This window comes from Hemiscyllium ocellatum, chromosome 1 (genome assembly GCF_020745735.1).
Source record: "Hemiscyllium ocellatum isolate sHemOce1 chromosome 1, sHemOce1.pat.X.cur, whole genome shotgun sequence".
Taxonomy (NCBI): domain Eukaryota; kingdom Metazoa; phylum Chordata; class Chondrichthyes; order Orectolobiformes; family Hemiscylliidae; genus Hemiscyllium; species Hemiscyllium ocellatum.
The window spans coordinates 128036372-128059424 of record NC_083401.1 but is presented as its reverse complement, the minus strand read 5'-3'; the positions used below and the strand labels follow the sequence as shown (position 1 = coordinate 128059424).

Genomic DNA, 23053 nt, shown 5'->3' with positions numbered 1-23053 from the left:
GGCAAAGAACAAACCAGAAGAGTGCAACAGTCCCCTCTGTTGTAGGCATTGGTCTTTATTGGTACATACTGTGTGCCTAGCAGAGGATCACATCCTGGATTCGGGCACGAGACCAATTCTACAATAGTTCAACAATTATTAGGAAAATTCTACTCTTAAAGCACAAGAAAATATGCACAGAACATCTTACATCATGCAAAATCTAGAAGTTCCCATGTTATTTATATATTTCTTTACTTAAATTTACCTCTTAATTTTTTAAAGCTCAAATTGTACAAAATACTCTTCACAATATGATTTACTGATTGGCAACGCACACTTGTGGAACTCTTTTGTAATTTTCTTTGGGAGGCCACAAGGTGGAGCCCCTTATGGCAGGCAAGAACTTGTACTTAGCAGCTTTTACATCCTCAGGCTCGCCCAAAGCACATCATTGCCAATAAAATATTTTTGAAACGTAATCATTGTTCTAGCTGAAGGTACACAGCAGCTAGTTTGCACACAACAAGGCACTACAGACAGTAATGCAAAAAACATGATGTGCTTTAGTGATTGACAGTGGTTGATGGACCATTTTTTTAGATTAGATTAGATTCCCTACAGTGTGGAAACAATTAGTCCACACCGACCCTCCGAAGAGTAACCCACCCAGACCCATTCCCCCTATTTACCCTTGACTAATGCACCTAACTCTATGGGAAATTTAGCATGACCACTTCACCTAACCTGCACATCTTTGGACTGTGGGGGCAAACTGGAGCATCCGGAGGAAACCCACACAGACAGAAGGAGAATGTGCAAACTCCACACAGACAGTCACCCGAGGCTGGTATAAAAGCCCTGTTCCTGGCACTGTGAGACAGCAATGCTAACCACTGAGCCACCGTGCTGCCCCCTATTCTCTTGGAGACTGGCATACCTTCACTCCTTAGATATCGTGACATAGATTATTCCCGTGAGAGGGCAGATTTAGTGTTTTTATCTCAAAAATTAGCATGGTGAACATGGAGTCACTCTCACATTCCAGAGCTAAAGTTAGATTCTGTATATAGTCTTGGAAGTGTTGAACCCACAACCTTCTGATTCTGAAGTGAAAGCACTGAGCCAGACTGAAATTAATGTACAAAGTAAAAAGTAAAATTTGTCCTGACTTGTACTACGCAAGTTTTTTATTATTCAGTACAAAAGAGAAGGTTCATAACATGAGCTTCCCAAAGCAGAGCAGAGAGTAGCAAAAAAAAATGAAAAACTTAGCTAAGCATTAAAGATTTAGTAAAATTATTTAAAGATAAATTGTTAAAGACAGAGTTTAAACAAACATTTATATTTATTTTTCTGACATTGTTAGCATTGCTTAATGTATTTTTTACCAGAGGTATCATTCAGTTAAGTATCTTAAATTGATTCCATTAAAATTACAGACATTGTAGCTTCACCTCTTTACAGTTCAAAATGCCTTTTTCCAGCCACAATGACTAAAAGTTCAAAATCAAACTGTACAATTAGGGATTTTTACATTTCAAATAGAAACGCAAATTTCACACTTCCCTAAAATACCCTATCCTTGTAATTGCATGTTTGACTGAAAGAAGATTATCTAGTTCCTTGTCACATGAACACAGCCTCTTTGTGGGGATAGCAGCCTGGACTGACTTCCCACCTGAATTTTCCTGTGAGGGTCATTAGCTCTTCATGTGCCAATACCTTTCCACAGCAGCAATCCTGAGATCCCAAACTTAAAACCCAAGGAAAAGTAAATCACAAGCCACTGTCTCACTCTTTCTTGGAATTTTTTTTGTGGAAAACAACCTCATTGTAAATGCTTTTCTCGTGACTAGAATAAACTAAATGAAAATCCTTGCTGAGAAATAGCTCCAGTCAATCCTACTGCAGAAAAACAGTTTTGATTGGACTTTGATGTTGCTCAGTTTGCTTTGAGATCAGATAATAAGAGTTCACCAAAGGAGGTGATAATAGAATGAGACATTCCTTCTTCTTCTGTCAGCTCTGTGTTTCCAGGCCTCACCACAAGAATCACTCGAGCTCCTGCTTCCTCTGCAGCCCTTGCCTCTGATAGAATGTTTAAAAAAGCAAAATTTACAGGTTTTGATAAAATTATAACTAAAACAGTAAACATTTGTAAAAGTGACAACAAATCTCTTAAGTCCTTGTGAATAAATGCACACAATTGCAATGAGCCGCAGGGCACAAGATTCAAGATGAAGTTATGTAAAAAAACACAAAGTGCTGGAGAAACGCAGCAGGTCTGGCAGCATCGGTAGAGAGAAACAGTTACATTTCAAGTCTTGTATGACTTCACAAGTGTTTTATTTCAGATCTCAGTAGTAATGACATGAGAATTATCTCAAAGTTACACATATTAGTTCATCAGCAATTTATTTGCAAATATAAAAAAAGCTTGATAAAGTAAATATTCTTTAATCTTTAACACATTAAATCAATCATAGTCCAATAAGCTCTTCTTGACACCTTTTTGACTTGACAGTATGACAAGTCGAAAGTTATAATCGTGAAGAATTACGAAGTTCACCACTATTAACTAAACAGTACTGTATTTAAACATAAGTGAATGGTGTGTAATACTTGGAACAATGTGATCTGTTGTTGGAAAGTAGAAGAAATATTTACATATCACATCAAACATCCTCGCTACATCGTGTACAATGATCAATAATTCAGAAGTGAAGTAAACTGTTCAAGAGGCAAATGTGGCAGCCAATTTGAAAACAAAAATTGTATAAACAGGATGAATGAATGGCGATCTGTTGTTTTTTTGGTGGTAACAGTTGAAGAAGAAATGCTGGCCAAGCCACAGGGAATTCCCTGCACTTCTTCAAAAAAAAGAGCCAGCTCTAAAGTCAGTATCACAATCCATCAGTACAAAACAGTACATACTCTTGATTAGTTTCAAGCCTGCCACTTTAAGCACTGTTACCATTCAAGATTTGCCAATATGGGCAAGATCATTACACTCTACTCAGTCAAATGCATCCTTTTACAAAAAAAAATTATGAGCTATAGGGAGAGGCTGAATACATTGGAGCTGGTTTCCATGGAGCGGAGGCAGCTAAGGGATAACCTTTGAGGTTTATAAAATCATGAGGGGCATGGATAGAGTAAATAAACAAGTTCTTTTCCCTGGTGTGGGGAAATCCAGAACTAGAGGGTATAGGTTTAAGGTGAGAGGGGAAAGATTTAAAAAGGGATGTTTAGGACAACTTTTTCACACAGAGGGTGGTACGTGTATGGAACCAGCTGCCAGAGGAGGTGGTACAATTGCAACATTTAAAGGCATCTGAATAGGTACATGAACGGGAAGGGTTTAGATGGATATGGGCCAAGTGCTGGCAAATGGGACTAGAGTAAGTTAGGGTATCTGGTCGGTATGGACTGAAGGATCTGTTTCCGTGCCGTACATCTCCGAGGCCTGTGACCAGTGGTGTGTCACAAAGATCAGTGCTAGATCCACTGCTTTTCGTCCATTATATAAATGATTTAGATGTGAACATAGGAAATATAGTTAGCAAGTTTGCAGATGACACCAAAATTGGAGGTGTAGTGGGCAGCGAAGAAGGTTACCCAGATTTCAACAGGATCTTGATCAGATGGGCCAATGAGCTGAGGAATGGCAGGTGGAGTTTAATGTACATAACTGCAAAGTGCTACATTTTGGAAAAACAAATCTTATTAGGACTTATACACTTAATGGAAGGTCCTAGGGAGTGTTGCTGAAGAGACCTTGGAGTGCAGGTTCATAGCTCCTTGAAAGTAGAGTCACAGGTAGATAGGATAGTGAAGGCGGCATTTGGTATGCTTTCCTTTATTGGTCAGAGTATCGAGTATAGGAGTTGGGAGGTCACGTTGCAGCTGTATAGGTTATTGGTTCGGCCACTTTTAGAATATTGCATGCAATTCAGGTCTCCCTTCTATCGGAAGGATGCTGTGAAAGTTGAAAGGGTTCAGAAAAGATTTACAGGGATGTTGCCAGGTTTGGAGGATTTGAGCTATAGGGAGAGGTTGAATAGGCTGGAGCTGTTTTCCCTGGAGCATCAGAGGCTGAAGGGTGACACCATGACTCTATAAATTCAGCCCAATGGCCTGGATTTTTCTGATCACCAGTTGTTATTCCAGTGTTGAATGGAGTTGCGCATGGAGACCTTGAAAAATCCCCATCATAGCAGATCCGAAGGAATTGCCCAAGACACTGAATATTCGACTGGGCAATTCCTCCACCCCAGAACTTACCGTAAGTGTCCATCTAAATTGGAGAATTCAAAAGGTTCCAATGAATTTAATTAAATAGGTATTTTGTTAGAGAATTAAATACATCGTGTAACTTCCAAGTAACTATTAAGCAGACCCCATTACTAATCTCACACCCCAATGACAACTCTCCCAGAACCCTTATAGCACTGAACTCTGTCCCCTCTCCAGACTCAACCCTCCCACCCTGCTTGGCATCCGACATTTCCTCCTCCACCCATCCCACTCCAGAAGCAATTTCCCTTCTCCACCCTCCTCAGGCATTCAGCACCACCGTTCCCCTCCTCTGGACCCATAGCCACATTCTTCCCCACTACTGGTCTCAGACCCTGCCCCAGCTCTGGATCCAATCTCACTCTCCACCCCCATTCCCTTGGAATGACCACCAGCGTGAACGCTGTCAGAAATCATTTAATCTCCCCCCAACACTCTTGCTCTTCTGGGCTCAATATCTCACACCAGCATCTACCTACCTTTAAGATAGAATCACATTCCCTACTTGCATCCTATCAGATTGATATGCTACCTATTTGGCATCATAACTTACAACCTAGCACGCTACCTATCCCCTTAGCTCACCATCACCTCTGGCAGACCACACCATACCAAATTGGCACCCTACTTACTGAAGACCCTATCTATCTGGCACCAGCCCCTGGTAGCACCCTTACCTCATATTTAATTTATGTATGGACTGTTCATCTGCAGCTCTATCATTCCAGACTTTTCAGTGTCAGCAGATGGCAGCAGACTGCTGTGAAATAGCATGGTTTGCCTTTTGCTGATAGTACTATGCCATCTGAGAGAACTGTAAGATGGAAGTAAGGGTCATAAAGGAGCCCTGATTGGAATCTCCTGTCAGAAATGTAGACCTCTATCATTACATAAAAATAAAAGCAGAACTACAATCTGCATGAGATTGTCACTTACCAGAAAGATAGACCCACCGTGTCTCCTTCGTATTAGATTGGGCGTTTTTCACTCCAACCTTCTCCCCATAATCTGTACATTTCCTTCTTCAAAACAGAATCTCAGAATATTGAGACGAGCTTTATATTCAGTGAATTCAAATTCCAACAGTCCATTACTTTGGCCATTGAACTCATCCTGTGGGCATTAGCTGGGGTATCTGATGTCCAGTGACATTACTATCTCACATCTTAGCTCTTATCCTGTGTTTTTTTTTATTCCCCACAGGTATGTCACAGAACAATCAAATAAGTTGTAAAAACAAGCAATAAATATTTGAATAAATATGTACCTTTTGTCACATCTGTTAGGAAAAGTATGTTGTCTGTGGAACAACCAATGTTTTTAGCGATTTCTCTGTAGCTTTCTGCTTTTACTTTGGATCCAATCTTTGTGTCAAAATGACCATCAAAAAGCTGAGAGGATGAAACAAGTGCCATATATGCATCACTTTTACCTTCAGATATACACTTAGTTAAAACTTCAAATTCACAACAGCTTGTGACAATTCTAAACTATATACCGTCCAACTGTATTGTTTTACATTTAACTGTTAAACCTACTTGTATTGCCTGTCATTATTTGAAGAAATGTTGATCGTTTACTTCATCCTCTTGAGAGAGAGCAGTGGCTCCTGCTGGGTCCCTGTTCTGTAGACACTGACCTTGTCCTTCCCTGACGTACAGATAACTTCCAGCACAAGCTGAAGTTTAATGTTCAGGGTCAAGAACTGTGGACCAGGATCCCAGGACCTACAACCATTCCTCCAGCTGAGTTCAGCTGATTGATCGCTGATTGCAAATTCAATCCAGTGACTATTTATGTTTGATAGGAATGAAAAGGAAGACTGAATTTTTAAAAAGGGCTGCATTTGGTGCCATTGCAGTTGCAGGGGACACACCCACTGCCGCGTGCAGTCGTAATACCTGTTATGTCATTGGTAGCAGTTTATGGGTATCAAAGAATTATAACAATAAGTAAGATTTATTTTTTAAAGGATTTTACATCAATTCAATTGAAACCTCCAGGACCAGAGTACTGCACAGGGACAGTGCTCTGAGTGGGCAAGGGAATACCAAACAAAGTGGCAATCAACACAGTGCATTCACTGCTCTCATTTTAACACAAAGAAAGGGGTCCTGTGATTAGTCTTTCATTTTTGGCCGTAGTCTCAAAACCTTAAAAAGGTAGAAGTTAGGCTTCTCATTGTTATTTCCATTTTGGGTTGTTCTGTATCATTTGCATCATTTTACCCCAGGCATTTCTTCCACTGGTTTGACATTCTATTTTTGTCTTCTTGCCACGCCAACATTGGTTTTATAATTCTTGATTGCTGTCAGATCTGATCGGGCCCTCATATGTCTTGTATGAGGAAGAAATGCTTTGTGATTGTTTGTTCTCCATATGTAAATACTGTACAGAATTGAACTGCTCTAGAGACTACTATTGTATATAATGACTTTTTTTAATGATCAAGTATATTTTTGAAATAGAAAAATACAAAGGAATAAGGACTTCTGTTTTGGATGGGGGGGGGTTGGAGGGATGGAGTGTCAGAACATGCTACTCACAAATGGAGAATTTCAAATGCAACCTGCTTTAGAGACCTTAATATGTCCTGTCTCAAATACATCGTCTCCACAAATACATGCCGTGCAATATAAGGAAAAGAATGAGTCTTCCAGAAACTATGTTTTCCACAGTCTGATGTTCTTACACCAATAAATCTTTCCAAACAACCCAAGGAATATCTACCATATTGGGTAAAACTGCACTGCACATGTAGGTCAAGTAAGCACTGTTTCCAAGGTGAGCAACATCACCAATAAGGAGGTAATACCTCCTCAGGATTTTCACACATGTAAGCGAGTGTCAGACTTACTTGCATGACCTGTGTTCCTCGGAAGTAAGAAACTGGTAACCCTCATTTCTTTGCAAAACATTCTTTACAATTTGTTCAGGGAATGTAGGCGTTGCTGGGAAGGCCAACATTTATTGTCAGTCACATTGCTGTGGGTTCATTTCTCATGTAGGCCAGAGCAGCCAAGCAGGGTGATTTCCTTCCCTAAAGGACATTAGTGAACCAGAACGGTTTTTACAACAATCAATAGTGCTTATGGGTCACCATTAGTATAGGTTTTAAATTGCAAATTTTAATTGAATATAAATTTCACTGTCTGCCATGATGGGATTTGAATCTATGTTCTCAAGACCTGAGTGTGTGTGGAATGCTAGTCCACTACACTACTGCCTCCCTGTGGGGAAACATTGCATGTCAGCATGTTTTGTTTCTTGCATACGATGTTGGTATCACGGGCATTTGCTGCTCATTTCTAATTGCTCTGGAACTGACTGGAACCATATTACTGTGATCTGGAGGCACACGCAGGTCAGACTCCACAAGGATAGCAGATTTTCTTACCTAAAAGATATGTATGAACCTGTTGGATTTGTTTTACAACCATTAACAATGGTCACAATTCGGGACTTTCTTTTAAATTCAGGTTATTTTTAATTGAATTCAAATTTCACCATTTACCATGGTGGGATTTGAACCCATATCACTAGAAGATTAGCCTGGGCCTTGAGATTACCAGGTCAGTGACAGTATGACTAAACCACTGCATCCCCCACAGATATTTGTTTTTTGGTGTGGTATCAGCTTCATGAAGATCTAAAAATTAATCTTCAGCAGCTATAGGGAAATACTGGATGGAAGGCTCTTAGTAAAACAAGTCTACCTGCTTTATCTGTAGTTACTGAATTCACTGAGAAACACTCTAACAGTTTATGGGCACCTTCACCGAGATATCCCACCGTCTGTTTGTTGCTCCTCAGCTTTTAGCTCCACCTTGAAGACTGTGCTGAGCAAAAATATGACAATTGCATAAAAGAGGTTTCCAATGGTATCTCCAGCAGATGTGGCTTAATAAAATTAGAAGAAAGTTTGGAAAGTGGTAGAACACTTCGCCCTTTTCCTGACGGCAGCAACCCAGTTCCTTATTTCTAGTCATTGACGTCATTCAACCTCCTTTGTTTTACCATCTTTAATCTACAGCATTTTAGCAGTTTTCTGCATCACCACCAGGTTTTAAGATTCTGGTGTGTGCTGTTTGGTGTAAGCTTTCAGGGCAAACTTTTCTCAGCACACTCCAGCAATTGCAGCTGGGATCTTTCTACTCATTATGCCTCAGCATCTCATCTACTGCATTGACCAGCTGACCTAGAAAATGCCTTAGAACGCCTCAACCTTTGCCGATTTTAGTTTCCAGTCTGAACAATGCCAGCACGTTTTCACACTTGTGAACCTGTTGAGGAAACCACATTATCGATAAGAACAGGCACAACAAACAATTGTATCTTACCTCCAACAGGTCTCCCTCAATGGAGTATCCAAACAGAAGCTTCTGAGCCTCCACACTGCCTGAAGAATAGATGTATACCTTCTTGCCTTCTTTCCTCCATTCTTTAATTGCTGGAGCAACATCTTTATACACTCTGACTCACATTCAATAATAATAAAGAAAAATGTTAAAACATAAGAGTAATTCACATCGATTCAAAAAATTAGCCATTGCTCCATTTTGAATTGTTTCCTATTCAATTTTCATTTTCTCAAGGGCATTGACCCTCCAAGTGTCTGATTTCATATGTATGATACCAGAAGGTTGCCTGTATCCCAGTGGCCATTTCAGTATCAGCAAGCCCAGATAGCAAGGACTGAAAGGTAATCACAGCTAACCACGATCCAATATCATCCCCTAGCTCTAGAACATCCAACCAGTGGAAATAGTTTATCTTTATCTACCCTGTCTTTTCCTGTTACTATCAGAAGGACGTCAATTAGATCACCCCTTAACCTTCTAAATTCTAGAGAGAAAACAGACCTAACTTGTATAATCTCTCTTCATTATTTAACCCCTGAAGTCCAGGTATCATTGTTGTTCACGGACATTGTACTCCCTTGAGGCCAATGTATTCTTCCTAAGGTGTGGTACCCAGATTTGCTCACAGTACTCTAAGTGGGATCTAACCAGGGTTTTGTATATTTGCGGCATAACTCTGCATCCCTGTACACTAGTCCATCAGCTATAAAGACGAGCATTCCTTTAGCTTTCTTGGTTATTTGTGACATTTTAAAGATCTACATACCTGAACACCTAAGTCTCTTTGGACATCCATGTATTTAACTTCATACCATCTAGAAAGAACCCTGATCCACTCTTTTTTGATCCACAATGGGTAATTTCCTACTCACTTACATTGAACTCCATCTGTCACAGCTTTGGCTTTTTGGCTCGCATGGAGCCAAAAAGTGGTAAGACTGCACCCTCTGATTCCATTTGTGGGATCAAATTCATCTTGCTCCATAATGTACACATTTTAAAATCACTTACTCTCCTTTCACTTCTCCACGTAGAAAGGCTTCCCTCCACATGTGGCCCTGCAGCTGTTTCAAAGCTCTGGTCTTCCTGTCCTGGGACATCTGCCACAAGATGTTGTTTGTCACCATTTCAAGAGCTTGTTCCTTGTCAGCATTCTCACCGGAACACCATTCTGGAATTAGCACTGCTCCTTCTAATTCCTCGTCATTTTTAGCCTAGGACACATAAAAGAAGTATCAGAGAAATTAAACAAGGTATCCGAAAGAGGAAATAAGCTTCGGGGTACAAAATAGTTCAGAGATTGTAGGAAACATGGGTCTGGGCAGGGGTGTTAATATAAGACAGTCGAAGATAGTTTTGAAGTACATATACATAAATGTACAATGCATGATAAATTAAATTGAAGGCATGAATAAACACTAAGGACTTATGAACTGGCAATTAAAGAGAGCAGGCTCGAAGAATGGAAGGATTCAAATGTTGGTGTTCTTCGGTACCAGGAATTCAGTAAAGAAAGGGAAGGACAAAAGAAAAGATGTGGAATTGGGAGCACTGACTAAAGAGATGGTAACAACACTAGGGAGGAAAGATTCAGTTGAATGGTCAGAGACAGAATCTACCTGGTTAGAACTGAGGAACACTGGAGCAGCGACTTCTTTACTTCAACTGCCCACAAAATATTACAAAGGTGATAGAGAGGCATATTTGCCATTAACTCAGAAACAGGAGGAGGCCATTCAGCCCTTCAAAGCTGCTCTGCCATTCAGTGAGATCATGGCTGTTCTGATAGAACCTTCGAAACCATTTTCCCCCCCTCACACTCCTGACCATCTTTCACAGCCTGGTCACTTCCCTCACTCCACTCACAGGTTCACTCACTCTCAGGGACGGCGAACAGGGAGATAGCACAAGCAACAAGCCAGATGGAGACAACGACGGGTCAGGAGCAAGGCAGACAAGTGTATGGAGTTGGACAGTTGTCAAATTGTGACCCCAGGTTTTTAATTCATTTAAAATGCTTGCAGAACACTCATTTTATTGCTGTTATTGTTTGATACAGACACTTTGCTACTGCATCACTGGTAGTGACATCACAGAAATGCAACCTCCTGCAACACTCTGTAGCTGTGGAGGTAGAAACGCAACCTTTTATAACGCTTATATCAGCATTTCTTAGTATTTAGGTTAAAGGGACTGTCAAACTAAATGCAATTTCCTGTTATATTTTAAATGTAGGTTTACTTAGTGTAATAGCCTGGTGTCCCTAAAATGAATTACAAAAATGGCTGACTCAGTGGAGAGCCCTCAGGGCCTCACTGTCTCAAATGGGAGCACCAAGGGTCAGGGAATCAAAGGGAGCAGCAAAGGCAGTGAAGAGAGAAGCAGTAACAATGAAAAGCATCAGGATCAGTTCCAACATCTAGTTCCAGTCTGAGGTGGTCACACCGTGATGATGTAAACTGCCCTGGCGTCTTCCTGTGTTTGCAGGAGGTACACTGACTTCCAAATTCTGTCATGGAAGCCATTATCCAAGTCCTGCAGCGTCAGTACTGCTGGGCTGTAACTAAGGTGAGTGCAGCTACGCTGGCAGTGAAGACAGCCTTCCATCCCTCCACCAGCTTCTCAACACATTTCCTCTTTGTTGCATTCAGTTCAACGAAACATTTCTTTTCCCTCAAGGTGACTTATCTTGGGAGTAATAATCTGACCAGTCAAATGTACCTGTTTTCTCAAAAGGTCTACGTCCTCCTGACATTCCTTCTCATCCCAGTGTGTATGGAGGTAGCTCTTCACATTTTCTTTGATGTAAGGAAACAAAACATCCTAATTTAAAAATACATACACACACATTAGTTTATGCACCACAAACAATGCCAACTCACAGAGAAATAAAAATCACTGAGAATTAACATTAGCCCACAAAGTGCTTTACCTACAAATCACCATGCATGGTGGCTCAGTGGTTAGCACTACTACTTCACAGCGTCAGGGACCTGGGTTTGATTCCAGCACTGAGTGAATGTGAGAAGTTTGCACATTTTCCTGTGTCTGCACAGGTTTCCTCCCACGGTGCAAAGATATGCTAATTAGGTGGATTGGCCATGGAAAATGTAGGGTTACAGAGACGGGGTGGGATGGTCTTCCAAGGGTCGGTATGTACTGAATGGGCTGCTCCCACATTGTAGGGATTCTAGAACAGAAATTCAGACCTTGACATTCTCTAATCATGAATTGTGCTTCCTACTCCACATATAGATTACCACTGAGTTTCCCTCTGTCTCCAGACATTGTTTGCTACATCCTTTATTCACCCTTCTGCTAAATAAACCCTCATCCATTTTTTTTGACACTCAGCACCAGAAACTTCAAAAAATGTACAACTTTTGATCCATAAATCATCACCGATTACAACACACTTTCTTCAAGATCCTTGCCCCTCGTTTGAACTCTCTAGGTAACCTTGTTTACACTCTGTGATATATATAAGATTTAGCTCACTTCCTTCAATCCCTAACTCCAGGGTACTGGTGTAATCTGCCCTCTCTGCTTCAGTACTGGAAAGAGGTCTATGAGAAATTGTGATCCTGCCCTGAAATTATTTTCCAGAACCGAGTATGTTGGTACAGTGGCTCAGTGGTTAGCACTGCTGCCTCACAACACTGGAGACCTGGGTTCCAGCCTCGGGCAACCATCTGTGTGGAATTTGCACGTTCTCCCTGTGTCTGCATGGGTTTCCTCTGGATGCTCTGGTTTCCTCTCACAGTCCAAAGATGTGCAGGCTAGTGGATTAGCCATGGAAAATGCAGGGTAATAGGGTAGGGGGAATACCCTTTGGAGAATTGGTGCAGACTGCATGGGTTGAATAGCCTACTTCCCCACTGTAGGGATTTTGTGATTCTAAGTTCCCTGCAATGACTATGGTTCAAAAGCACTAAACTGACTAAACTACCATATTCTGAAGATCTGAAAAGTGTTCCAAAACTTGTAAAAAAAACCCTCATGCCTTACCCAAACTTTCTGCTCAACTTGTACATTTCTACCCCAAATGAAGCACTTCAAGACATTTTCTGTGAAGAACAATACTTAACAAAAAGCTGATATTCACCAAACTGAGAATATTCATTAAAAGAGTCACATCTCAGAAACATCCCAAAGCACCTTGTGTCTTAGATTTATGCTGAAATCCAGTGATGAATCCAGAAGGTTCTGAACAAGCTTGCCTTTTAAAGATGAGGTATAAATACATATGTCTGCACCCAATGAAGTAACCTGTACTGTAATAGATTTCCACAGATTTGTAACTTGTTATAAATCCAGCTTCCAGTCCTTATGTAAATATAATTATTCTTATTTAATAAATATATCAAACTATTGGCAGAATTGCTGGAAAACACACAACCGTGACGTCTGAATATCTTGACAGGTTTTACAGATAAGCAACTAACTAGGAATGCAAAGGACTTTATTACAAGGGAGATGAAGTGCAAACATAGGGAGTCTTGCTACACCAGTATTGAGCAATGATGAGACCACACACCAAAGTGTTTTGGTCTCCTTATTTAAAGAGGGATATATTTGCATTATAGGCCTTTCAAAAAAGGTTCACTTGATTGGTTCTTGGGATGAATGGGATTTCCCCTAAGGACAGATTGAGTGGGTTGAGTGTGTTAGACCTCAAGTAATTGGAGTTTAAAAGAATGAGAGACTGGGAGAATGTGACAGGGTGGTAATAAAAACAGGAAGCACTGGAAAAACTTAACAAGTTCGGCAGTATCTATGAAGAGAAATGGAACTAATGCTTAAAGTCAAATAGGACTCTTTGGGTCGAGGGAGGGAAACCTATAACTAGGCGGATCATTTTGAAGTGGTTTACAATTTAAGACAGATGAGAAAAAAATTCTACTCACAGAAGGTTGCTGCCTTTGGGATTCTTTACTCTGGAGAGCAATGGATATTGAGTTGTTGAATACATTCAAGGTTGAGCTGGGCAGATGTTTGAACTACTAACAGTTAAGGCTTATGAGGGAAGTGGAACAATGGAAAATGTTTAAGAAAATAGAGTTGGGATACATTCTGGAACTTTTGAGTAAGCAGCTCCAGAGATAGTGATACACAGATAGTGAACTTGTAAGGATCCTTAGATTCTGGAAAAGTCCAAAAGGATTGGAAACCTGCCAATGTAACATCTTATTCAAAAATGAGGAGATAAGAAAATGCTTAACACCTGTCAGTGGGAAATGTTAGAGTCTATTATAAAGGATTATGTGGAGGTGCTGGTGTAGGACTGAGGACAACACTCGAGATGCTTAATAGGCTGGAGCTGTTTTCCCTGGAGCGTCGGAGGCTGAGGGGTGACCTTATAGAGGTTTATAAAATCATGAGGGGGATGGATCGCATAAATAGACAAAGTCTTTTCCTTGGGGTGGGGGAGTCCAGAACTAGAGGGGATAGGTTTAGGGTGAGGGGGAAAGATTTAAAAGGGACCCCAGGGGCAATTTTGTCATGCAGAGGGTGGTGCATGTATGGAATGAGCCACCAGAGGAAGTGGCAGAGTTTGGTACAATTACAACATTTAAAAGACACCTGGGTGGGTATATGAATAGAAAAGGTTTAGAGGGTTATGAGCTAAGTGCTGGCAAATAGGACTAGATTAGGTTGTGATATCTGGTTGTCATGGACAGGTTGGACTGAAGGGTCTGTTTCTGTGCTGTACATCTCTATGACTCTATGACCAGATTATAGTCCAACTGGTTTATTTGGAAGTACAAGCTGTTCCTTCGTCAGGTAGCTAGAATGCCACCAGGAGGATGCCACCAACGGACATGCATTCCCTTCCCCTGTCCGCAAGAACCATTACCTCTACCATACCCTGGTCCACTCCTCCTTACTCCCAACCCCCTGCCATGGCACCTTTCCTATAACCCTGGAAGATGGAACACCTGCCTGTTTACTTCCTCCCTCCTCAATATCCAAAGGCACAAACAAACCTTGCAAGTGAAGCTTTACCTGCACTTCACTCAATCTAGTTACTGCATTCCCTGTTCACAATGTGGTCACCTCTACATTGCAGAAAGAAAGTGAAGATTGGGTGATCACTTTACAGAACACCTACATTCTGTCTGCAAAAAAGACCCTGAGCTTCAAGTTGCCTGGCACTTCAATACACCATACTCCCTGGCCAAGATCTCGGTCTCAGGTTTGCTGCAGTGCTCCAATACAGCTCAACATAAGATGGAAGAACAACACATCATTTTTCACTTGGGAACTGTATAGCGTTCTGGACTCAAAATTGAGTTCAACAATCACTTGATGAAGGAGCGTCGCTCCGAAAGCTAATGTGCTTCCAATTAAACCTGTTGGACTATAACCTGGTGTTGTGTGATTTTTAACTTTGTACACCCCAGCCCGATACCGGCATCTCCAACTCATGAGTTCAACAATGTTAGGGCTTGAGGCACCTTCTCCTTACCCCAACCCCCACACACCAGGCCTTGTTATCACATTGTGAGAAACAAAGCTGACACACTGCAATAATTTCAGTCTGAGACAAGATCTGAATCAGCAGAGCTGTTTATTTCACACTTGCAAGTGGGTGTGATGTCCACAAGGCAGGGACAAAACACACCGAATTCAACAAATACTCGATATTTATATAATTTGGTTCCTATATGTTTTTTTCTTTTTTCATTGTTTTCCCCCCCGTTTACATCCTCCACTTCCCTAAGACCCTCCTGCTTATCTCGTGTCTTATCCGGCCTTGACTGTGAAAAACATGCTCATTCCTATTCTCAAGGCTATTTGCCCTCATCCTGCCTTTTCACAGCATCTTATCACTAAGTCCTTTTAAATGGGGTTTGTTCCTGTGTTTCTGTAAAAGTGGGAAACAGATGTTTATACCTACTGTTTATACAGGCATATTGAGTTTAACTGTCTGTCTTCACAGCATCTTATCACGAAGCCCTTCTAAATGGGGTTACCATTTGTTGTGTAGTCCCGTTACATTCTTAGCAAACCAATTAGCATTTACTCCACAGAGTTCACATTCTTGTTGACTCAGCTCCTGGCTGAAACAATTGCACACTGATGTGAGTTTTAATGAATATGGAATTTGCAGAAGAAACATAAATTTCCTATATCCCACAACATGGTCTATTACATACCACTAATAGTTATTCATTCTCCCAGGCTGACTGTTATCCACTCCTTTGTCCAACTGTCCTTCTCTGTTTGGGGTCTATCTCCAGCTATTCTTTACTCCTTACACCCTCCCCCCCCATCATCTTTGCAAAAAAAAACCCCATCAGCTCCGAGGAAAGGTCACTTAACCCAAAACATTAACTCTGATTTCTCTCCACAGAAGCTGCCAGACCTGCTGAGTTTTTCCAGCAATTTCTGTTTCCGTTTTACACTTAAAGGAGGTGCTTATTTAAGACAGAGATGAGGAGGAATGTGGAGCAGTCAGATGTCATTGCATGCTGGGTGTCCCCCTCCTTGTTCTTATAAGAAGACAAAAAAGACATGAATGCTCTCTGTAGATTCAAAGGATCCAAATGGGACACTGAGTTTCACTATGTACGTGGCCATTCTGTGACTATTTTGACCCATACATTTAGTTTGAGAGATATTTTGGCGATAAGTGCCCTGGTGCAGCCGCTCCAGTCAGGCAATTGGGAGACGCCAGTATTTAACTTGTTGCATTGACTACATGCAAGAACAACAAAGCAATTCCTGTTCACGAACCAGTCGGGCTCCGGCACGTTTTATCACGTTCACCTCACTGCAGCAGGGAAAGGGCACTCGCGACTTTTATCTCTTTAAAACGGAGGCCTGGTGTTCCGAAATTCCTGCCCGTTCACTTCCCTTTACCTTTACAAAGGAGATTGGAGTGGTGGTCCCCTCGATGTCCAACAGAAATGCACTGACAGCAGGAGGAACTACAGTTTGCATCATTGCTGTGAATCTGCTGTTCTCTCTGCAGCCCACAGCCCCACCGTTAGGCCGCAAACTCTGCTCATCTTAAAGGCGCTGTGGAACTGTTAGCCGGCATAAAAGGGGATTTTTAACCTATCCAGTTCCTCACTGTTTTTCATATTGCATTAAACTTCTGACTTGTAGCTTATTCGAGGAGTGAGAAGGTGGGTCAACTCGCCACAGAATACTAACTATTGACCAAAAGTTCCACTATTTGTTTTTGCAAATTATCTATCATCACAAAAAAATTCAAGACCAGCATTATAGAAAATACAATAAAAGTATCATTTCTCTTTTTAGCATGGCACTCAGTAAATGTTCCAATATTGCACCTAAAAGAAACGGTTTACTTTCCAACACAGCTACCAAAGGTTGGACAAGTTTTTTAAAACCCCTTAAGTTATTATGGCAGAAAGGCCTTGGACAGTGAGCTTCCTCCTCTGCACCTTGGCAATGACTACCCCAGTTTCGATGCATCCCTCAGCACGCAGTGCGTTATTGGTCCTCCAGGCTCAATTGTTGTATGTCTCACAGCATTTGGGGTTTGTATCCCATGGAACAACCTGGACAGCAGAAAGTCCTTCAGCATGGAGCTGCTCAGGTCAAACCTCAACAAAAGCTACTGTAACTCTCTCCATACCTTGCTTGCAATTCACAGTCTGGAAGGCAATGTGCAGCATTCTCTTCACCACTGCAGCTACCTAGAGGGCAGTGGTGCAGAAATTTCAGATGTACATGCAGGGTTTGACAGGTAGTGTCCTTCTCATCATCAGTCCAGCTATGTCTTGGTGCTTGTCGGAAAGTTCTGTCAAGTAACTTTGGCAGTCTACTCGGGGAACCAATCTCTTCTTTGCCCATACAATCAAGGACGTTACATGGTGACCACTGCGTGATGGACTGATTATATGTATTATTGGGGAACAATGTCTTACATTTTTATTTTATTTTGGTACAAAGTTAATCTAGTTTGTATTTGTAGTTGGTATCAAATTGAAAGCTATTGTTTGAAATTGTAGAATGACCAGGTGGTCTTAGCAGGGTTTTTTCAGTGGTTCCCATGGAACAGCAGCTTAATTAAGAACCAGCTAAAACTGAAACTTTGTGAAGTGACTCTGATAGGTGTTTATGTTATGAGCATATATAAGTAGGTAACTCAATGCAACTTAGCTTGTGAATGCAATATACATAGAGTGCTGGAGTTGAGAACTTCAAGGAGTTCAGCAGAGGAAAGTAAAGAGGAGTTTGGTTGCTTCTGGTACTTGCATTACCATATGATGCGGCAAAATTGCAATGCTTTGAGAAATATCAAACTTGATAGGACAGCAGATTTCCTTCTGTAAAAAAACTAACAATTTTTTAATGACAATTTAATAGTTTCATTGCTGCCTTTATATTCAAAGCTTTGTATCCTATTATTTAGCTAATTGAATTCCATTCATAAACATGAACTTATTTTATCGGATTCCTAGTCCAGCAACATAACCATTACACTACCATACCTGATGTCTAATTTAGATAAAGATGAAGGATGAAGGTGCCTATTTGGGTATTTACATCCAAGCTACTACATTGTATCAGTTTGACCTTTCCTCATTATAACACTTAATTAAGGCCAGCAAATACTCTTAATAAACTATTTGCTATTGGTCCCTTTATACAGGGAGGTGAGGGGTCAAAAATTGTTGTGTCTTTGCAGAGTCCTCAAACCTTACCCAGTAGTAACCAGCTGTTAGAGTTTGTAATACAGGCATTATTCAGTCCAAACAAAGGAGATGCTCTCGTAATAAAGGACCCAAAATCAATCAAGATCAGCTCTAGATGTTGACAGAGGCATTTCCTGCAAATACACCAGAAATATGTCTTGCAACTACATTTCAAAACAATTTAGTTGAAATGCTAATAAACTGGTTCTATTGCTGTTTCTCAAATGGTTGTGAATGATAAGCAATTTGTTAGTGAGCTTCAGTTGCAGAACACCCATTATGCTAGGAAGTCTCAATTTATTTCGGCTGGGGATAGAGGAATATTCCAGAAAGGGGTTGACAACAGTCTATTCCTGACCACAGCCACCTTGAGGGAACAGCATAAAAACCATCACCTCCGATAAAGAGTCATCTAGACTCAAAATGTTAGCTTGCTCTCTCTCCATGGATGCTGGCTGACCTGCTATGATCTCCAGCATTTGTTTCCAGTACAGATTCCAGCATTTGCAGTAATTTCGACTGGGACAACACATCTATCCTGGGACAGGCTAAGCCAAGACATGCCAGAGAATTCCTAGAGGCCTGGCACTCCAACCACGCCATAAACAAACACATAGATCTAGATACCACCTATCAACCCCTCAGAAAATGAACAGGAAATGACATCACCACAAACCCCAGGAACCCCATCCAGGACAAACATATAAATAGAAAGCAGGAGACAACAGGTAATGAAACATCTGGATATCAAACTTACACCCTAAACCTCAACCTGAACTACAAACCTTGCAAAAATGTAAGTTGATGCTAAGAAAGTCAGTTATGTCTCTTATAGATGTTTTAAATTAATCTATTCATATATACAGCTATGCATAGACCCTCGGTATGCAAGCATTTGTACATCACTATGTATTGAGGTTCTACCTGTCCCAGTGTTGTGAAGGATGTGTCTCGCTTTGTTGCCATGAAATGCTCCAAGTAGTAGGACTGTTCTGTATCACCTCTATCCCAAGGTAAAATTTCCAAAGGAAAACACCTTTGAGCACAAGTCCATCAGGCCAATGGTCAGCACATAATGTCCTTGAGACCATGGGAGGAAAAGGAGAGGGTGGATCCTTTGGGTGGTTCTTGAGTAGACTATCAAAGTCATTTAGCAGAATGCCTCAGGGCCAGAACTTTCTAATAAGCAGCAAGACATAGCTTAGCTAGTGGTGAGAAGTGCACGACCCATTTGATCCTTCATGTACTCCTGGAATCTCTCTGCCACCACACACTGCCCTCAAATTGGCTGTGGGGGGAAAGACTGACACATGTCTCCGTCTGGAATGAGCCTTTGCAAAGGCTAGAGAGCAATGCAGTTGTTTATGTCAAGGTTATGCCTTGTAGAATATGAAGTAAATGAGCAATAAATGTCAAATTAGGCACCAGGTTTTTCCACAAATACTGTATATCAAAAACGAATAGAATACCTAAACAGTGGTCTCTTTAAGGGACAATAGTGAAAGGTTGGTATGTGCAGTCCAACCACAGATCAGCCATGACCTCACTGAATGGCAGAACAGCCTACTCCAGTTTCTATATTCCTGCATAGAGTTCACTGACTGGGAGTACAATATTAGCCAGGATAGAAAATTGGCTTCCAGCCTATTCCTTCATCCCTCCAAACATAAGATATAGGGGTAGAATTAGGCCATTTGGCCCATCAAGTCTACTCTGCCATTTGATCATGGCTGATATGTTTCTCAACCCCATTCTCCTACTTTCTCCCAATAACCTTTGATCTCCTCACTAATCATAAACCTATTTATCTCTGTCTTAAATATTCTCAAATGACTTGGACTCCAAACCTTCTGTGGCAACAAATTCACAGACTCACTACCCTCTGGCTGAAGAAATTTCTCCTCATCTCAGTTCTAAAGGGTCATCGCCATGCTCTGCCCTCAGGTCCTAGTTCCTTAGCAGAACACCTTCTCCACGTCCACTCTATCTAGGCTTCAATATTCTGTAAGTTTCAGTGAGATACTGCGTTATCCTTCTAAACTCCATCAAGTGCAGACCCAGAGTCCGCAACTGCTCCTCATATGACATGCCCTTCATCCCCTGGATCATTCTTGTAGACCTCCTCCAGACGTCTGCAAAAGCCATCACTTCCTTTCATAGACATGGAACCCAAAACTGCTCACAATATTCAAATTAAGCCTGACCAGAGCTTTATAGAGCGTCAAGAATGCATCCCTGCTCTTTTATTCTAACCCTCGAAATAATGCAATTCACTAATATGTGCTTTGTCAGATGAATGTTATGTTTTGAAAAACATGAATTCCAGTCTCCCAAACAGCAACAACTCCCCTCTCCAAATCACTCCTATAATGTTTCCTAACAATATCTCCCTTCCCCACATCTCGGTCTCATCTTTCTCCAGTATCCCTTTGACCTTCTCATCCAGTCTTTAATCTAACCTTCTCCAGTCCCTTTCCTCTACCCTGCTCCTTTATTCTTTCTCCCTGGGAATTAGCTTTATTGTCACATGTATTCACATTAATATAGTGAAAAGTTTATAAGTTGCCACTAAGGCGCTATCTTAGGTACCAAGGTACAGATTCTTAAATATAAATTCTAAGGGAAATAAAACAAAAAGTCCAACGATAAATTAGAAAAACAGAGAAATAAGAGTTCAGAATAACAACATTCCAGTTTTGTCACTTTAAGGTTCCCTAACAACTTCCCTCCAGATCACCACTCTCCTGTCTTGATCCTCCACTCATTCCCTTCTCCACTCTTCCAACCTCTGTCTCCCCAGCCACCTCCCCTCCTCTCACAACCCCACCCTTTGTCTTCCTTTGCTCTCTCTTCCCCATGCACACCCACTCACATAGCCCTTTCCTCTCACCATGCTCTCAGCTCCCCTCGATCCACATTTTGTCTCTTCCAGTCCTTCTCTCTTCCTTCACCCATTCACCCACTCGCTCCTTCACGCATCTGTGCCCACTGTTCTCCCCCGTTCCCCACTCTCTCCCCAACTTTTACTCCCTCCTATATGATATTGGAGCAGGAGCTGAAGCAATCCATTCAGCCACCCAAGTCTGCTCCGCCATTCAATGAGATCATTTCTGATCTGGTAACCCTCAATTCCAATCTCCTGCCTTTTCCCCATAACCCCGATTCCTAATAGCTGGCCAGTTAGCTCAGTTGGTTAGAGTGTGATGCTAATAACACCAAGGTTGCGGGATCGATCCCCGTACGGGCCAACTTGTTTTGCACGGTGGCACAGTGGTTAGCACTGCTGCCTCACAGCACCAGAGACCCAGGTTCAATTCCCGCCTCAGGCGACTGACTGTGTGGAGTTTGCACGTTCTCCCCGTGTCTGCGTGGGTTTCCTCCGGGTGCTCCGGTTTCCTCCCACAGTCCAAAGATGTGCGAGTCAGGTGAATTGGCTATGCTAAATTGCCCATAGTATTAGGTAAGGGGTAAATGTAGGGGTATGGATGGGTTGCACTTCGGCGGGTCGCTATGGACTTGTTGGGCCGAAGGGCCTGTTTCCATACTGTATATAATCTAATTTACTGATCAATAAATTGTTCATCTCAGCCTTGAATACACTTAACAACCTATCCTCAGCCTTGTGGTAAAGAATTCCACAAATTGAGAGAGAGAGAAAAATCATCATCTTTGTCCCTTACCCTGAGATGAAGCAGTCTAGTTCTACAGTCTCCCACAAGGGAAACAACCTCTCAGCATTTACCTGCCAAGTACGTATGTTTCAATAAGGTTACCTTGCACTCTTCTAAATTCAAATGAGTACAGAATTTACATCTCTTCATAACATAATCCCTCCATAATAGGGATCAGCCTAGTGAACCTCCTCTGGACTGCCTCCAATGCCAGTATATCTTTCCGTTCAATAAGCAGCCCAGTATACTGTTCACAGCATTCCACCTGTGGTCTGGGTCATGTCTTTTACAGTTTCAGTAAGACCTCCCTATTTTTACACTCCAATCTCTGAAATAAAGGCCAACATTCCACGTCCCTTCCCTGATATCTGTTGATCTTGTGTGCTAGCTTTAGGACCCTCAAAACCCATTTATTGGATGAGGGCCTCATTGACTGGACCAGCATTTATTAGGCAAAAAAAAAGGTGAGGACTGCATTTATTGCCAACCATAATTGCCCAGAGGGCAGAGAAGTGTCAACCACATTGCTGTGCGCCTGGAGCTACAGACCAGGTTAGGGGTGGCAGATTCCTTCCCTAAAAGGACATCAGTAAACCAGATGGGTTTTTCGGACAATCGACAACAAATTCACGGTCGTCATTAGACTCTTAACCCGGATTTTTATTTTAATTGAAATTCCGCCATCTGCCAAAGCAGGATTCAAACCCAGGTCCTATTTAAATAATAGCGCCTCTATTCTTCCACCGACGCCACATTTAGAGTCCATCTGCCAAGCTGTTGTCCCTCTGCAGACTCTGTGTGTCATCCTCACCGCTGTCTTCTCCAGGCCTATTTTGCGTCACCCGCAAACTTGACAAATGTCTTCTTCACTCACTCAAGTCATTAATCTCTGTGATTGTATAAGAGTGTAAATAGTTGTGGTTTCAGCACTGACCCCTGCAGCGCACTCCATTGGTTACACCCGCCTCCCCCCGTCCCTCCCTCGTTGTTCGGAATGGTTGCCCTGGTTCCGAGTCTGCGCACTCCGTGCTCCCAGTCAGAGAGTCTCGAGACCCACAAAGCCGCTGGG

The 23053-nt window shown here is 41.7% G+C and overlaps 1 protein-coding gene and 1 non-coding gene across 2 annotated transcripts; one reads left to right on the top strand and one right to left on the bottom strand.

The window, feature by feature from the left end:
* Positions 1-1140: 1140 nt before the first annotated feature.
* Positions 1141-16633, bottom strand: enoph1 (enolase-phosphatase 1). The gene is made up of 6 exons (XM_060825651.1): positions 16506-16633; positions 11361-11462; positions 9651-9853; positions 8619-8751; positions 5546-5669; positions 1141-2070 (listed from the first exon to the last, which is right to left on the bottom strand). The coding sequence occupies exons 1-6, from the start codon at positions 16587-16589 to the stop codon at positions 1925-1927; spliced, it is 792 nt and encodes a 263-aa protein (XP_060681634.1). The 5' UTR covers positions 16590-16633; the 3' UTR covers positions 1141-1924.
* Positions 16634-21487: 4854 nt separating this feature from the next.
* Positions 21488-21561, top strand: trnai-aau (transfer RNA isoleucine (anticodon AAU)). The gene has a single exon. It is a non-coding gene; the product is annotated as a tRNA-Ile (tRNA).
* Positions 21562-23053: the final 1492 nt, after the last annotated feature.